Source organism: Cherax quadricarinatus, chromosome 72, assembly GCF_038502225.1.
Source record: "Cherax quadricarinatus isolate ZL_2023a chromosome 72, ASM3850222v1, whole genome shotgun sequence".
Lineage (NCBI taxonomy): Eukaryota > Metazoa > Arthropoda > Malacostraca > Decapoda > Parastacidae > Cherax > Cherax quadricarinatus.
In genome coordinates, this window is record NC_091363.1 from 8,082,591 (window position 1) to 8,099,150 (window position 16,560).

The 16,560-nt window shown below is 37.7% G+C and overlaps 1 protein-coding gene across 1 annotated transcript in view; it reads right to left on the reverse strand.

The window, feature by feature from the left end:
• The window catches only part of LOC128701427 (uncharacterized), a gene marked incomplete at its 3' end in the record, with an annotated part of 49,409 nt that extends 33,769 nt beyond the window's left edge, over positions 1-15,640 (reverse strand). Inside the window, 5 exon segments of the mRNA XM_053795133.2 lie at positions 155-1,025; positions 1,356-1,443; positions 9,804-10,826; positions 10,947-12,742; positions 15,581-15,640. Coding sequence (XP_053651108.2) covers positions 155-1,025; positions 1,356-1,443; positions 9,804-10,826; positions 10,947-12,699 — 3,735 coding nt within the window.
• Positions 15,641-16,560: the final 920 nt, after the last annotated feature.

Here is a 16,560-nt window from a genome sequence, read left to right on the forward strand (position 1 = left end):
TAACAATTTTTAAGACCCCAGTTGCTGAACCAATTATAGTCTTGGGTAATTTTTTTTTTAATCCCTCATCAGGCTGGATAGGTACAATGCATAATAAAATTAATGCAATCAGATCAAATCTTCACACAAGACAAAAAATAGACATAAAATTTACCTCATGTTGAAAGTTGCATGCAGGTAGGTAGCAGATGCCAAGATGAATAAAATTAAAACAATACTTAAAATTGACTGCTAAGGCTGGTTTGGATATAATTACATCACTTTTGTTTCTCTGGTCCTGGTGAGCTGATACTGGGAGCTTCAAGCCTGACACTGAATAGTCACCCTCAGATGACTTTCTTTCTTGAGGGTAAATCTGCTGATTTTTATTCACATGATATGAATGCCCTGCCAAGAGGTTAATTGGAGGAGGCGAGTATCCAAGAATATTTTTCCTATAATTTTTGCTATTACAAGTTTTTCCTTTTCTTCCTACACGTCTAAATTTAAAAGTATTATGTACTCTCTCTGAAAAAAAGGAAGAATCTTCCAATTTTTTCTTCAGTGTAATTATTTTTTTTGGCTTATTGCTTGTTTGACTTGTTACAGGACTTAGAGAATTTCTTGAATAATTCTCAGCTACTGGCTGGTTATTATTTTCAGGCAAATTGCACTCTTCAGAACACTGTCCAACACTAGTCAAGAAATCTTGCTTTACAGGTTCTGGTATTCCTATTATTTTATCAGAGCTGGAAATTTGGTCTCTAGTATTTGGGGCTTCATCTTCCAACCTGCTACTGGCTCTAAATTTCTTATTGCAATTATGACTGGTAGTCAAATGCCATCTGTTTTTACTGGAACCTGAGATAGCTGAGGTATCACATTCATTAATGGTTAAATCATCTACACAGAATTTATCCTTAGATGTATTATACACATTATCATTCCACATTTCTACTGTACTTTCTTGACTAATGTCAGATTCTGTTGTCTGTAATTTTTGATACTCTGAATTATGCTGGCATTCAAATTCCACATCACTGTCCCTGAAATTTTAAACTAAATGAGTATTATATTTTCTAGTTAAATGACAAATAATGAAAAATTATAAATTCTCCCAAACTAAATTTTTTTTTAATTAACCAAACCCACCATAGACATTCTGCCCAACCAGTGTAAAGAACTATGTATAATTCTCTACCTAATGTACTCCTACAACTACATTTTATGAGCGAATGGAAAATTTTACTCTTTGTATTTCACCTATATGTTTTCAGAAAAATAATGTCAAATTTCCACCACATCTTTCAAAAGGTCATGACAGTGATAAATACAGTATACACTTCAAAGTATTTTGCTGGCTAATTTCAACTTACATTCCATCCAAGCTGCTAGCATATATAGAGAGCACATCTCCATTATCTGAGTCAGACAAGCTCTTGGATACCATAGTTTCCACCTCACCTACAAAACAGCAGTAATAACAGCTTTAACATAAATTTCATAAAATTTGATAAAATACAAATCTTTACTTCAAAATTACTGTATAAAACGTACAAATATCAGAGGACCCATATAATAAATAGCATCCTAATTCTTACAGCACTAAGCAATGCCTTACAAAAAAAATATACAATTGCAACAAAAAAAAGAACATGTTGTGGGAACAAAGGTACAGCAAAATCTGGCCATATTCTGTATTCAGTCCTCAGAGATAATGATTACTAAACCTTTAGTGATGCGCAAGTTGCACCCATATTAAATTTTTCAAGCAGTTAACAATATATGTAGATACGTAATTCAAAGACAGTTGAGTAAAGTATGTTACAGATAGTACTGAGGGATTAAGATTACTCTAAGATTGTACCGCTTTTATTATAAAGCTGTAAAATATACAGTAGGTCATCAATATCATTTAAGTAGTTGGATACTAGAAATGAAACCAAAACCGAAACTTTTTAAATCCATTATAAAAGTAAATATTAAGTACTACTGTATATAGCATAATTTTAATCAAGAAGGTCAAGCACTTTAACTAGAACTGAACATTGAAAAGCAGTATAAATAATTGGGACTGGCTAGGATACATTAGGGATGTACTCAGGTATACCATAAAATTGTCAGCTATACGTACTAGTCAAATCGGGCATTGTGTGGCAGAAAAAATAAGCGCCGCCACAGCCAAAATCCGGGTTAGCAAACAAATAGTTTCCTTAAAGTTTCCTCTGTTCATGGGATGTGTAGATATTGTCCTCTGCATCTGTAAGCTCAGAGCCCCATAACAAAGTATGGTAACTTGAGCTTTATAGCTCCAATCTCCCCAAAGCCTGATTTTCTCCACCAAGTCTGGTACCTATTCTTTTCTGCCACATGTCATCATTAAGAAGGCATGAATAACACAAGACCTTACTTTCATATGGTCTCGAAAAAAAAAAAAAATTGTGCACAAGGCAAGGGAGCATTGGAAAAATATCTTTCTCCCTAACCACTACCAATTTCTCAAAAGCTCTCATATTGTGCTGATGAATGCTCAAACACTTAATACAGTGGACCCCCGCCACTTTTTTCTTCAGTGCCAAACGAGGGAAAGAATTGAGCATTTAAACATGGCTGACCGGCATCCAAACAGCCGCTACTGCCAGACGTACAACTAGCGAAGTGAAATTCTCATCTTTACTAACGTTCATCTGTTGACAGTAGCATCATATCTGTACCACCATCATATCACCTGTACCAGTGCTAACGAGAGGGAAACACAGGAGACATCGTCAAATCAACAGTACAAAACTCCAAGGTTATAGGTCGGATATCCCTCAGTGCCAGTCGTGAGAAAGAAGTGAATAGTTAAACAGTCAAGGTTAATGTTTTAGTAGCTGACCTATATTCAGCTGACCAGTGTACAGTGAGAGAATCATAGCAGAAAACGCCAAATATATCTATAAACTCAAGGAAAGTCAGGTTGTAGGTGGTGTTACTCCCCTCAGTGTTTTAAAAATGGCTGAGTCAGCAGAACAGGTCAGGAGACAACACCACCACACAACCCCCGATAAATGGAATTGAGGGGGATTTGGAAGGATAAAACCATGGATTAAACCTTTCTGATCTACCAGAATGGAAAGGAGTTAGAAGTTAATTGAGGAAGCCAGACTGTGAAGTGAGATGGGAAGGGGAGTGTGTAATAAGGGGTTAACTGTAAGGGTTTTGTGAAGTTAAGGGAAAAGTGAGCAGTGAAGAGGGTTTTGAAGAGGAAATTTTACTAGTAATTCAGTGGTGATTGCTAAAGCAGATACTAAGTGTACTAGGGACTGGAAAAGAGAAATAAATATTATTGTATATGAGTAAAAGAGCGAAGAGTGAAAATGGCAGGCATTAGGGGGGTACAGGCTGCCATAATTATATTTATATTTCTTCTTCAATTCCATGAAGAAAGAAATCAGTCATTGGGGTTGGAAAAGGTGAATGGAGTAACAGCGCCCTGGACAGTAAAAGCCCAACAGTTGCCATCCTACCAGAAAAGTAAATGTCACTATCACCACATACCCAAACAAAAACAGTGGCACACAGCTCTTATTGTAGTGCTCTTAAGTGGTGATATCCAAATTAATCCAGGACCTCAAACTATTATGCAGAGGCAAAACAGACAGATAAATGATGGCAAACAGTGTCCAGAATATCGACAAACAGTGTCCAGAATATCTTGCTGTCAATTTTGTCAAGGTTGGGAACCAAAGCAATCATAGTACTAGGGGGAGAGAGCACAACTTTGCAGTACCCACAGTCATTGGCCAGGCTTCAAACACCTTTTATTGTACAGCAATAAAGGAATGGAACAGACTACCCGCACATGTCAAAGCCAGTCATAGCATGAACCAGTTCAAGAAGAGTGCCAAAAGGTGTCTGATGAATGTAGCTACAGAAAGGGAGGGGAATGATTTTCTATTTTTTATCTAACATACGTGTAAATTTTACCTTATTCCTAGTAATGACCCTCGTATTGTAGATAGTCTTAATGACCCTCGTGTAGTAGAGAGTCTTTTTAGTATGATAATAAGATGTTATCTTCATTATAGAATAATACGAAAAATTATAACCTTTATATTACAATAATAAGGTATAAGGACCCCAATGGAAATAAGTCGCTCTGTCTGACTTTTTTGGGTTATCTTAGGTTCTCTACACATATGCTGCTATGTATGATAATTCTATGTACAGTGGACCCCCGGTTAACGATTTTAATCTGTGCAAGAGGGGTAATTGTTATGCGAAATAATCGTTATGTGAATGAATTTTCCCCATAAGAAATAATGGAAATAAAATTAATCCGTGCAAGACACCCAAAAGTATGAAAAATTTTTTTTTTTTACCACATGAAATATTAATTTTAATACACACAAACTGAAAAAGGCATGCACACTTACATGACACTTACTTTTATTGAAGATCTGGTGATGATTGATGGGATGGGAGGAGGGGAGAGCATTATCTTCTTACTGTTTAGAAGGGGAATCCCCTTCCATTAGGACTTGAGGTAGTAAGTCCTTTTCTGGGGTTACTTCCCTTCTTTTAATGCCACTAGGGCCAGCTTCAGAGTCACTGGACTTCTTTCGCACAAGATATCTGTCCATAGTGGCCTGTACCTCTCGTTCCTTTATGACTTGCCTAAAGTGTTTCACAACATTGTCAGTGTAATAATCACCAGCACGGCTTGCAATAGCTGTGTGAGGGTGATTTTCATCCATGAAGGTTTGCACTTCAAGCCACTTTGCACAGATTTCCTTAATCTTTGTAGTAGGCAACTTCTTCAATTTCTCTCTCCCCTCCTCTGAACCAGTTTCCCCAGGTCTGGCCTCTTGCTCTTGAAGTTGATCTATCAGCTCATCAGTGGTTAGTTCTTCATTGTCCTCCTCCACCAACTCTTCCACATCCTCCCCACTAACCTCCAACCCCAAGGACTTTCCCAATGCCACAATGGATTCCTCAACTGGCATAATCCTCTCAGGGTTAGCCTCAAACCCTTCAAAATCCCTTTTCTCTACACATTCTGGCCAGTTTCTTCCAAGCAGAGTTCAAGGTCCTCTTAGTCACTTCCTCCCAAGCCTTACCTATAAGGTTTACACAATTGAGGATATTAAAGTGATCTCTCCAAAACTCTCTTAGAGTCAGTTCAGTTTCTGAGGTCATTACAAAGCACCTTTCAAACAGAGCTTTTGTGTACAGTTTCTTGAAGTTGGAAATAACCTGCTGGTCCATGGGCTGCAGGAGAGGAGTGGTATTAGGAGGCAAAAACTTCACCTTAATGAAGCTCATGTCCCCATAAAGTCGCTCTGCCACGTCTGTAGGATGACCAGGGGCATTGTCTAACACCAGGAGGCACTTAAGTTCTAATTTCTTTTCAGTTAGGTAATCTTTCACATTGGGGGCAAATGCATGGTGTAACCAGTTATAGAAAAATTCCCTAGTGACCCATGCCTTACTGTTTGCCCTCCACAGCACACACAAATTATCCTTGAGGACATTCTTTTGCCTGAACGCTCTGGGAGTTTCAGAGTGATACACTAATAAAGGCTTCACTTTGCAATCACCAGTAGCATTGGCACACATGAGAAGAGTAAGCCTGTCTTTCATAGGCTTATGTCCTGGGAGTGCCTTTTCCTCCTGAGTAATGTAGGTCCTGCTTGGCATTTTCTTCCAGAACAGGCCTGTTTCATCACAATTAAACACTTGTTCAGGTTTCAGTCCTTCACTTTCTATGTACTCCTTGAATTCCTGCACATATTTTTCAGCCGCTTTGTGGTCCGAACTGGCAGCCTCACCATGCCTTATCACACTATGGATGCCACTACGCTTCTTAAATCTCTCAAACCAACCTTTGCTGGCCTTAAATTCACTCACATCATCACTAGTTGCAGGCATTTTTTTAATTAAATCGTCATGCAACTTCCTAGCCTTTTCACATATGATCGCTTGAGAGACGCTATCTCCTGCTATCTGTTTTTCATTTATCCACACCAATAAGAGTCTCTCAACATCTTCCATCACTTGCGATCTTTGTTTCGAAAACACAGTTAAATCTTTGGCAAGAACAGCTTCCTTGATTGTCTTTCTGGTGCCCACAATAGTAGCGATGGTTGATTGGGGTTTCTTGTACAGCTTGACTAGGTCGGCTATACGCACTCCACTTTCATACTTATCAATGATCTCTTTCTTCATTTCTATTGTAATTCTCACCCTCATTGGTGTAGGGTTGGCACTAGAAGCTTTCTTGGGGCCCATGGTCACTTATTTTCCCGAAACAGCACCGAAAACACTGTAATAATACGAAATATTCCGAGTGTATGCTTGGATGTTACCGCGGAGGCTGGCTGGTAAACAATGGGACGGGCGGCACATGTGAGGCTGGCTGAGGGCGCACATTGGACGCGTCTCGGACGAAAATCGTTGAGCGGGTTTTTAATCGGTATGCGCGGCAAAAATTTTGCGATTAAAGTAAGCGGTATGCGAAATAATCGCTATGTGATGCCATCGTTATGCGGGGGTCCACTGTAACTGTATTTGTGTATACCTGAATAAACTTACTTACTTACTTACTAAATCCACCATATGAAGCATTTGAACGCAAAAATTTTGTCTCGCCTCACGTGATTCGTCTGGGACGCGTCCCACGTGTGGCCTCAGCACCAGTGTTTACAAGCCAGCCAGTGCGGTTGAATCTATGCATACATTTGGTACATTTCACATTATCCCAGTGTTTTTAGTTTACCTGGAGTTTACCTGGAGAGAGTTCCGGGGGTCAACGCCCCCACGGCCCGTTCTGTGACTAGGCCTCCTGGTGGATCAGAGCCTTGTAACTGCAAAATAAGTCACCATGGACCCCAAGAAAGCTTCTAGTGCCCTACATCATATCTTGTATACTTATTTATCCTCTTTTTCTTAAAATATGTATTACCTATAACTAAACCCCTTTCTATACAAAGTTCAATCAAAGGGCTCCCATTATCATTTACACCTGGCACCCCAAACTTACCTACCACACCCTCTCTAAAAGTTTCTCCTACTTTAGCATTCAGGTCCCCTACCACAATTACTCTCTCACTTGGTTCAAAGGCTCCTATACATTCACTTAACATCTCCCAAAATCTCTCTCTCCTTTACATTCCTCTCTTCTCCAGGTGCATACACGCTTATTATGACCCACTTTTCGCATCCAACCTTTACTTTAATCCACATAATTCTTGAATTTACACATTCATATTCTCTTTTCTCCTTCCATAACTGATCATTTAACATTACTGCTACCCCTTCCTTTGCTCTAACTCTCTCAGATACTCCAGATTTAATCCCATTTATTTCCCCCCACTGAAACTCCCCTACCCCCTTCAGCTTTGTTTCGCTTAGGGCCAGGACATCCAACTTCTTTTCATTCATAACATCAGCAATCATCTGTTTCTTGTCATCCGCACTACATCCACGCACATTTAAGCATCCCAGTTTTATAAAGCTTTTCTTCTTCTCTTTTTTAGTAAATGTCTACAGGAGAAGGGGTTACTAGCCCATTGCTCCCGGCATTTTAGTCGCCTCATACGACACGCATGGCTTACGGAGGAAAGATTCTTTTCCACTTCCCCATGGACAATAGAAGAAATAAAGAAGAACAAGAGCTATTTAGAAAAAGGGGAAAAACCTAGATGTATGTATATATATATGCATGTGCGTGTCTGTGAAGTGTGACCAAAGTGTAAGTAGGAGTAGCAAGATATCCCTGTTATCTAGCGTGTTTATGAGACAGAAAAAGAAACCAGCAATCCTACCATCATGCAAAACAGTTACAGGTTTCTGTTTCACAGTCATCTGGCAGGACGGTAGTACTTCCCTGGGTGGTTGCTGTCTACCAACCTACTACCTACGTCTAATATACGTTCACAAATGTGGTGATATTATTTATACAATTATTACAATATTGCATAACAGTAAATCTTCTAATTTTTGGTTTGAATGAAAATTCATTATGTGAATAAAAAATCTAAGTGGAATTAATTTGTAAAGCCTGAAAACATAACTAATGAACAGAGGAAATGCTAGTTTAGTGCCAGGAATGCCTGCACTGTTTATTCTGGACCCTATTTTGAAATTGGAATATTTTGACCTTTGTGTTAAATTGGCCAAATTACCAATTTCCGATCACTTTATTTTGTAGTTGAAACCAGTTGACTTGGCGATTTCTTGTGCTCAATCGATAGAACAGAAGTAATACTAGTGAAATAGCTAAGAATTTGGTCAACTGGAATAATGTAATTGGCCTAAAATGGGAGTCAAAATCAGCAAAATCGCCGATGCGTAAATATCACCGGGACATCAAAGTTCGTGAGAGCATAATTTCGTCAATTCTCCATCAAATTTCGTACTTTTTATTTTATTACCTTCACAAAAAGATTCAGTACCATTTCATAAAAAATAAAAAAAAAAAAATTAAATTCTTGGACCCTTTGAAATTTGGCCTCTGGACCCTGCAAGGATTAACTAATTCGATAGTGTAAAAAGTCTCTACTAGACTTATCAAAACCATGTAGCATCACCTGATAGAATATTCAATTCTCCTGTATTCATTTTAACTCATATAATGACCATATGAACTATGTATTATTGCCTTACTATTCTTAAGTTAATCTTTAAGTTTGCCCGAAATACTCAGCATACAGAGGGGCTTTTGGCATGTACACCCAACTACTATATTCCACTGTACTGTACAACCATGTAATTTCTCAAAATAAAAAATCTAATCTAATAATTGGAAGAATATGCTGCTGCAAAACAATGCTTCTGCTCACCCAACAGCTGACACCCAAGCATCACCATATGCTTTTGCAAAACTTATTTGCCACTCAACCACAGCTACATCAGTCTATGGATTTAAGAGTGTCTGGTAATTAGGAGTCTAAAGATGAATTATCACAACAGCATATTGGATGACTTTATAGACTTTAAAGTGGCCCTGAGAATTTTGATAAGGAATTCACAATTAAAAATGCACCATATTAAACAGCCAAGAAATGTTATTACTACTGTACTTTTATTGTGAAGAATAATGGAGATAAGATATGGCTTGCTAGCATGTTCTTTGATGATTGCCTACTACATTGTTTATTTTAATGTTGTGAATTCTGAAGGCTTCCTTGTAAATGTGTCCTGCTTAGAAACTTGACATGACTCATGACAACTGACATTGAAAAATGACTTATGGTAATATTTCCGGTCATCAAAACTCAATGACAACAGATACTGCTAATTTAGTCTTGAACCCCAATGAAGTGATGGAAGTGGCAAGCAACCAGTTGATGAAAGTACATATGAATGGATGCCCCTGAAGCATTACAGTTTATTCTGATAATCTCATATCAGATATGAAGTAGAAATATTTCTTTCATAAGCAGCAAATCCAGCATATGTATAAGATGAGGAATGAGTATTAAAGAGACCTCAGCCATTTTAGGAAATTACAAATACCCACAGTGGATGTAAGAGACCATTACTGTAATCTAGTCTCTCTTGACATAATGTTCATTTGAGCTCCATCTACTTCTGCCACCCCAGATATTTTAAATACTATGTACATCAACTGTACCATATATACAACAGTGAAGGCAAATTACTCTCCACAAATTTGAATACAAAACCCCATAGGGCAAGGGAAGCCTATTACTGCTCAATTAATATTGTAATTTAAAGGTTCAGCTAGGTAACTAGAGCTTAAAAAGAAGTTGGACAAGTACAACTGAATACATAAATGCAGTTATATAGAATAAAAAAAAAACAATTAAACAACTTACTTTCATCAAAATTTTCAGTGTTTGACTCTGGCATTTTCATTGGAGGAATGAGCACAGATTCTCCACAAGATGTGCTAGGGAAACCATCAGACCCACCACCACCAGGAAATACTGCATCACTTTCATGACTTGTAACTTCATCTTCTTTCTCTGCACTTTGTAATACATTCACATTTTTTACACTCAGCAAGTCTGTGATCTTGAAGTGCTTATTTTTTAGAATATCCATAGTGAAGTCAGACCCACTGCTAGTTGTACATGTACCCAAATCCATTTTAACCAAATGCCCTTTCAAATCTGTATTCTCAGTGGTTTTATGAACTTTGCCAGTCATCTGATTTATAGTTTGGCTAATATCACACACCTGTGGATCACTGTTCTGCACAGTTACTTCATCTACAGATTTTTCAGTGCATATACGATTGACAGTATCATGACCAAAATTACTAGCAAATGTGCATTCTTCTGTGCCTTTATTATCTGTTGGAATGTCAGACTGTTTCTTATGACCATTTCTATACCTTTTTGAATGTGTACTCTTTTCCTTGTTCAATGAAGCTTCAGAACAATTAACACTTCCAGTTTTTAATGTAGGCTGTAAGAATGCCTCACAACCAACTTGTTCTTCTAACAATCCACTTACACTGTCCTGACATACTTTTGTCTTTTTAGTTTCTGAAGCATCACATGCTACTAGTGAATGAAGCTTTCTCTTCCATCCATGTCTAATTTTATAAGATGATGTAGAACGGTGTGGACAATAGTCAATGATAGCCTGATCAACTTTTTTATAACTTTCATTAATAACAGTACTGGATTCATTCATCATGGTACCTGAAAGTATACTGCTGACTGAAAATTTCTTAACAGTTGAGTTACTAGCAACACTAAAACTTGGTGAATTATGGGTAGTCAGTGTAATACCAAGTTCCTCAATTCCTTTCTCATGGCTGCTAATGCTCCTGGTACCTTCGGCTCCAAGTTCATCAAAGTGAGTTCTCAAATGGGAATCACATTCATTACCTGAAACAAAAAAATTAGATTTATCTTTAAGCAATTTAATTTCTTCGACTTCTGCATTATCAGTCTGTTTACATTCTAATGTTTCATTTATGTCACCAAATTGCAACAGTTCATATTCACTCTCAATTTCCTGTTCAAGCAGTTCTGCAATGTGCCTTTGTGACTGACTTGAAGATTCAATTAATGTATTATAGCAATCTTTCAAGAGTTTCTGTCTCCTAGCCTGCACAGCTTCATGCAAAAATTTCTTGTTTACTGATCTTTCCTTGCCCTCTGGAATTCCTATTATGTGCTTCAATGAGGTTCCAGTCTTTCCACTGTATACAACCTCATTTCCAAATCTTGCATGTTTATTCTGAAACTTGCACTGTAAATTCCCTCCATTAACTGTTCTTTTTCTGGTAATCACATTACTTGTTCTTTTCCTTGCTGATACAGACATTTCTTTGACTGTATTTCTTTTAACTGTTTCAATTTGTTTATGCTTTTCTTTTCTAATATTCCTTGACCACTTTGCTGTTCTACAGTCAATAGGTTTTCTTGAACTTCTACCTATTAACTGCCTCTCCAGATGATATTTATTTTTATTTGTACTTGATGCACTCCTGGTATAGTGGTTAATATGGTTAACTTTCCCTATCTTATCATTATCCACTATTATTTCCTTGTTACTAACACACATCTTTCCATTTTCATTTGGTAATCTAAAATCATATATTTTTCTTTTACTAATGGCAGGGTTTCTATCAAACTGGATATCTTGATCACTCTTTTTACATTGAACCATCTTTGTTGACAAAATACCTTTTATTATTGGTAGCATCTCTCTCAAATTGGTTTTCCACTGTTTTGTTTTGTCAAGCTTTCGCTTTAAAACATTTCGTTTGAATACACATCCTCCAAGCTGAGGCCAGATTACACACTGCTTCATCCCCAAATTCCATTTCCAATAAAAACTAGTTTTATCTCCATGTAAACTGCACGGAGAGTTATGCAGTTTGTGTGTCGGTGGCATGAAAATGTGTTTGGAAGTGAAACCACTCTGCAAATACATAATTCTCTTTAGTTTGACACACTTGGGAGCTGGTCCAGCCTTTACTCCAGGAAACTTGATACGTGACCCCTTGTATCGAGCCATACACGACTCTGCTACTTGAATGGGCGAAGCTGCTGATGTAACACCATTTACCCCTGAAGAACTAGAGAATGTTTGATTCCTTTCAATATTTTTATTTGTATCCTCTGGCTGATTTTTGTTTTTATTTGGTGGAATTTTAAAATCAGATAACCTTGCATCTTCAATATCATCTAAACCCACAAAGAAATGTGAAAATTGATCTTCACTATTGAAATCAGAGGGTAATTTTGACATTTTTTGTGAATAGAGCACCTTTGGTTTGCTGCTACTCTTCTTAGGTGACAATATCTCACATTTCTTATTACACTTGGCAACTTTTTGTGAAAAATTTTGCTCTGATTCAACAGCTGTTGTCTGCATTTTACATTCTTCAAAATACGATATACAGCTTTCATGTTTGGTACTTGCTTCTTTGTCCATTTCTAAAAAAAATTCTTTCATATCTGCAGTGCCACCTTTTTCAGACTTTGATCCAACTACAGCACATTTGAAAGATTTAAGTGACTGAGTCAGATCTGCAGATGTGCTGCAAACAATGGTGTTAGATTTACCAAACATTACTTTATTGAAACATTTTCTTTGATACCTCAATGTTAAATTGCCATTTAGGTGGTCTGTGATGGTTCTGAATGTATAATTGTTGGCCCTCCTGGAAATAATCGTGTTATGTGAAATTCCTGGAGCCGAAACACGAGAGTCATCACTCTCAGTTTTTGCATCTAGCTCATATTCCATCCTTCCTGAAAATGGCAATTCCCGCTCTGTATCATATCAGGCCCTAAAAGAGAAGAATATTTGTAATAAGATACTGAACAAGATAAAAAGAATTATAAGATAATCATTATTATATTCAAATGAAAGCTCCAAAACCGTAAGGACCATAGAACACCTAGGGAATGGGCAGTAGTAATTAGGTATGATCCATGGAAGGAAAAACAACTTCAATTTCTTGGACCAAGAGCTTTTTGCCAGCATCCTTGAACAGGATGTCTTCAGATAATCTAAGAAAAACACACAATCCTAATTCTTTAACTGCTATAAACTATAAAAACCATGTGAACTTATTATTTTTAATAAAAAACAAAACAAAAAATAATTATGCAGCATTAGTTATGGGTATTTAAGTCCCATCTTCCTAGAGTAAGAGGATATCCAACATGTCAAGTACCAGAGAACTTATTTGGAGACTTGATTTGGAGCAGCAGCATTATTATTACCATTTTACTTGGGGGCTTTGGGGGGGGGGTTGAGAAAATTTGAGGGGAGCATTAGCCCCCCCTCCAAGCCTTCCCCTTAGCACCACCCTTGGGAAACACTTAACTCATATGGGCCATACAGTGCCTGGAGAATTAAAATTATAATTATTTATTTGAAATGAATACATTTTGAGTTTCATCTTATAATAACGATATGATCTGATAAAATCTAAGGCTCCAAAGAAAGCTTCTGATCAAGTAAATGCATTTCAGGCAAAGTAATCATAAGGCCTGCTTCCTACATATATCCAGAACTAGAATAATTTTTAAGTCAGTATAGGTTGGGGAATTCATTACAATCATAGGCGCATTAAGACAGGATGCAAATGAAGACCTAGTCAATTATAAATTACACTGAAAGTTCATCAATTCAATGGCCTGCATATTATGAAGTGGATGAAATGAGGTGTTGAAAGTAAAGCATGAGAATTTACAGACACTGGATATAACATTTATGCGAGATTTAAGATTTAATAGGAGCTCTTAATCAATATTAGTAAAGATGTTTGTAGATGGGGAACTTTTGTCACTTACAGGCAGCAAGTTCCAAACTTTTGGGTCTTTTATCTGCATAAAGTTTTTGAACAGGTCGAGTCATACGCATGGAATGTCTAATACTTGTTCTTTATAATGTATCCATGTGTTTTGTTGCAGCCTTCCAGATTGGGGTTCTGGTGGCCTGGTGGCTAAAGCTCTCGCTTCACACGGCGAGGGTCTGGGTTCGTGTTTCTTTACACCTGTTGTCTATGTTTACCCATCAGCAAATGGGTACCTGGGTGCCAGTCAACTAGTGGGGGTTGCAGCCTGGAACACTGACCTAATTTGCCCAAAATGCTCAGGATAACAAGGGGCTTTCTATATAGTAGTATGTCACCGATGTCAGCTAGGCCTGTATACCATGTATGTACAAGTACTTGTAGTAAATAAGTAAGTAAGTAAGTAAGTTTATTCAGGTATACACAAATACAGTTACATAGAATTATCATACATAGCAGCATATGTGTAGAGAACCTAGGATAACCCAAAAAAGTCAGACAGAGTGACTTATTTCCATTGGGGTCCTTTACTTATTTCCATTGGGGTCCTTTACTTATTTACTTATATTATGGAATTTAAGCTCTGGGTTAATGTCTGTATTGAGTGTCCTGTAGACATAGTGTGCACATATATAGTGTGAATATTATGCATGTTAAGCAGCTTTAAGCTTCTGAATAAGAGATTTTTTTTGTCTGGAGCCATGGGAGGTAATCAGGACTGATTCAAGGGATAGTTAAGTCTAATTCTTTGGATCCAGAGGTCACCAGCATTAAAGAACCTCCCTAAGGGGTCAGTTTCATGCACATTTACAGAAGTCACTGTGTATAATACCGGCAGTGATCACCACTTTAATGACCTAGTATATAAGAACATTATTATTATTATAATCAAAAAGAAGCGCTGAACCTACAAGGGTCATACAGCGCAGATATATAAGAACATAAAGAAGCACTACTGCAGGCCTACTAGCCCAGGCTAAGCAAGGTCAAGTCACACCCACTCATGTATTTGTCTAACATATTTTTTAAAGCTACTCAATGACTCGACTCAGGAGCTTGTTCCACTCATTCATAACTCTTCATTACCAATTATTATTATAATCAAAACTAAGCACTAAATCACCAGGGTCATACAGTGCTGCTCTTATTACCAAACCAATGCTTTCCTATATCCTTTCTAAATCAATGTTTATTAGCCTGCAATATATTCATGGAGAAGTACTAAACAAGTAAGGATCATACAGTACCTGGAGAATAAGACGTAATCAGGTTTGATCCGAGTAAGGGGGGGGGGTTGATTAACTCCAATCCCTTGGATTAAGAGCGCTTGATTTAAGGCCCCCTCACCCCCTCCTTGAAGGAAGATTTCCTAGGCAATGTGACATGCGTCTACGTAGACACCTTCCACAGTGTCTCACCCACACTGACCTGACATGAGGATGGCTGCCAGCGGAAGTTATTACTTCTAATAATGGTTATAATCGTAACTTTTTAGAGGGGTGGACCGGTAAGCCAGTGGAAGGCCTCGGTCACATGACCAAAAAGCTCCAGCTGTGGGTCATCCTATAACTAAGACCCATATCAGAAAATACTTGTCCTGTTTCCTGACAAACATTATACCTACCTACCATTAGGGCTGCATGTGGACACAACACGCTGGCTGCTTAATGGAGTTTCAAGCCTATCGGCTACACTAAGGCCATTAAGGCAACACAATTTCACCGCCAGACAAGAGTAATTTCTAAAACAGGAAGTAAAGTATACTCTTAGAATATATATATACACTGATAGAAACATATATCTCGGTGGTGTGAGAGTACATACCTGGTGTGAGAGTGAGTACAGAAGAGTACTGCACAGTAACCAACCCTCACTACAAATGGCCGCCACCACACATATCAACCTCATTTAATTATTTCATCATTTACATTAAACAATGTGATGTTAAGTTTATTATCATTTACCTTAACAATCTTCAAGAGAAGTAGTGTCTAAGAAAGACAAGTAGACCTCAGCAGACAAGTCTTGAGTCCCGACTTGTGGGCCATAACCTTCATTACAATGAAATTCTTATTTTCATTGAAACAGCAGTTTAAAGCTTTTTATAATGATAACATTAACAACATCATTATTAAAACACACACTAATGATATAAAACGATTTGACATAGGACAACACAAACAAAAAATAATATGATTAATTTCCATTCGGGATCTTCTTTTTACAATATTTCATGCATGTCTTCCTCATGTTGAACATAAGAACATAAGAACATAAGAACGAAGGAACACTGCAGAAGGCCTACTGGCCCATGCGAGGCAGGTCCAAGTCTCATACCGGCTTAAGCCAATGCACCCAACCTAGTCAGGTCAGGTCACATTGACTTAAGGGAGGAACACGGCAACCGACCTGTTAGCACAAGCTATCAGGTCTAACTCACACCCACCCACATCTACTCATGTATTTATCCAACCTATTTTTAAAGCTACACAACGTTCTGGCCTCTATAACGGTTCTTGGGAGTTTGTTCCACTCATCCACAACTCTATTACCAAACCAGTACTTTCCTATATCCTTCCTGAATCTGAATTTTTCCAACTTAAACCCATTGCTGCGAGTCCTGTCTAGGCTAGATATTTTCAGCACACTATTTACATCCCCTTTATTTATTCCTGTCTTCCATTTATACACCTCAATCATATCCCCTCTAATTCTACGTCTTTCTAGAGAGTGCAGTTTCAGGGCCCTTAGTCTATCCTCATAGGGAAGGTTTCTGATACATGGGATCATCTTTGTCATCCTCC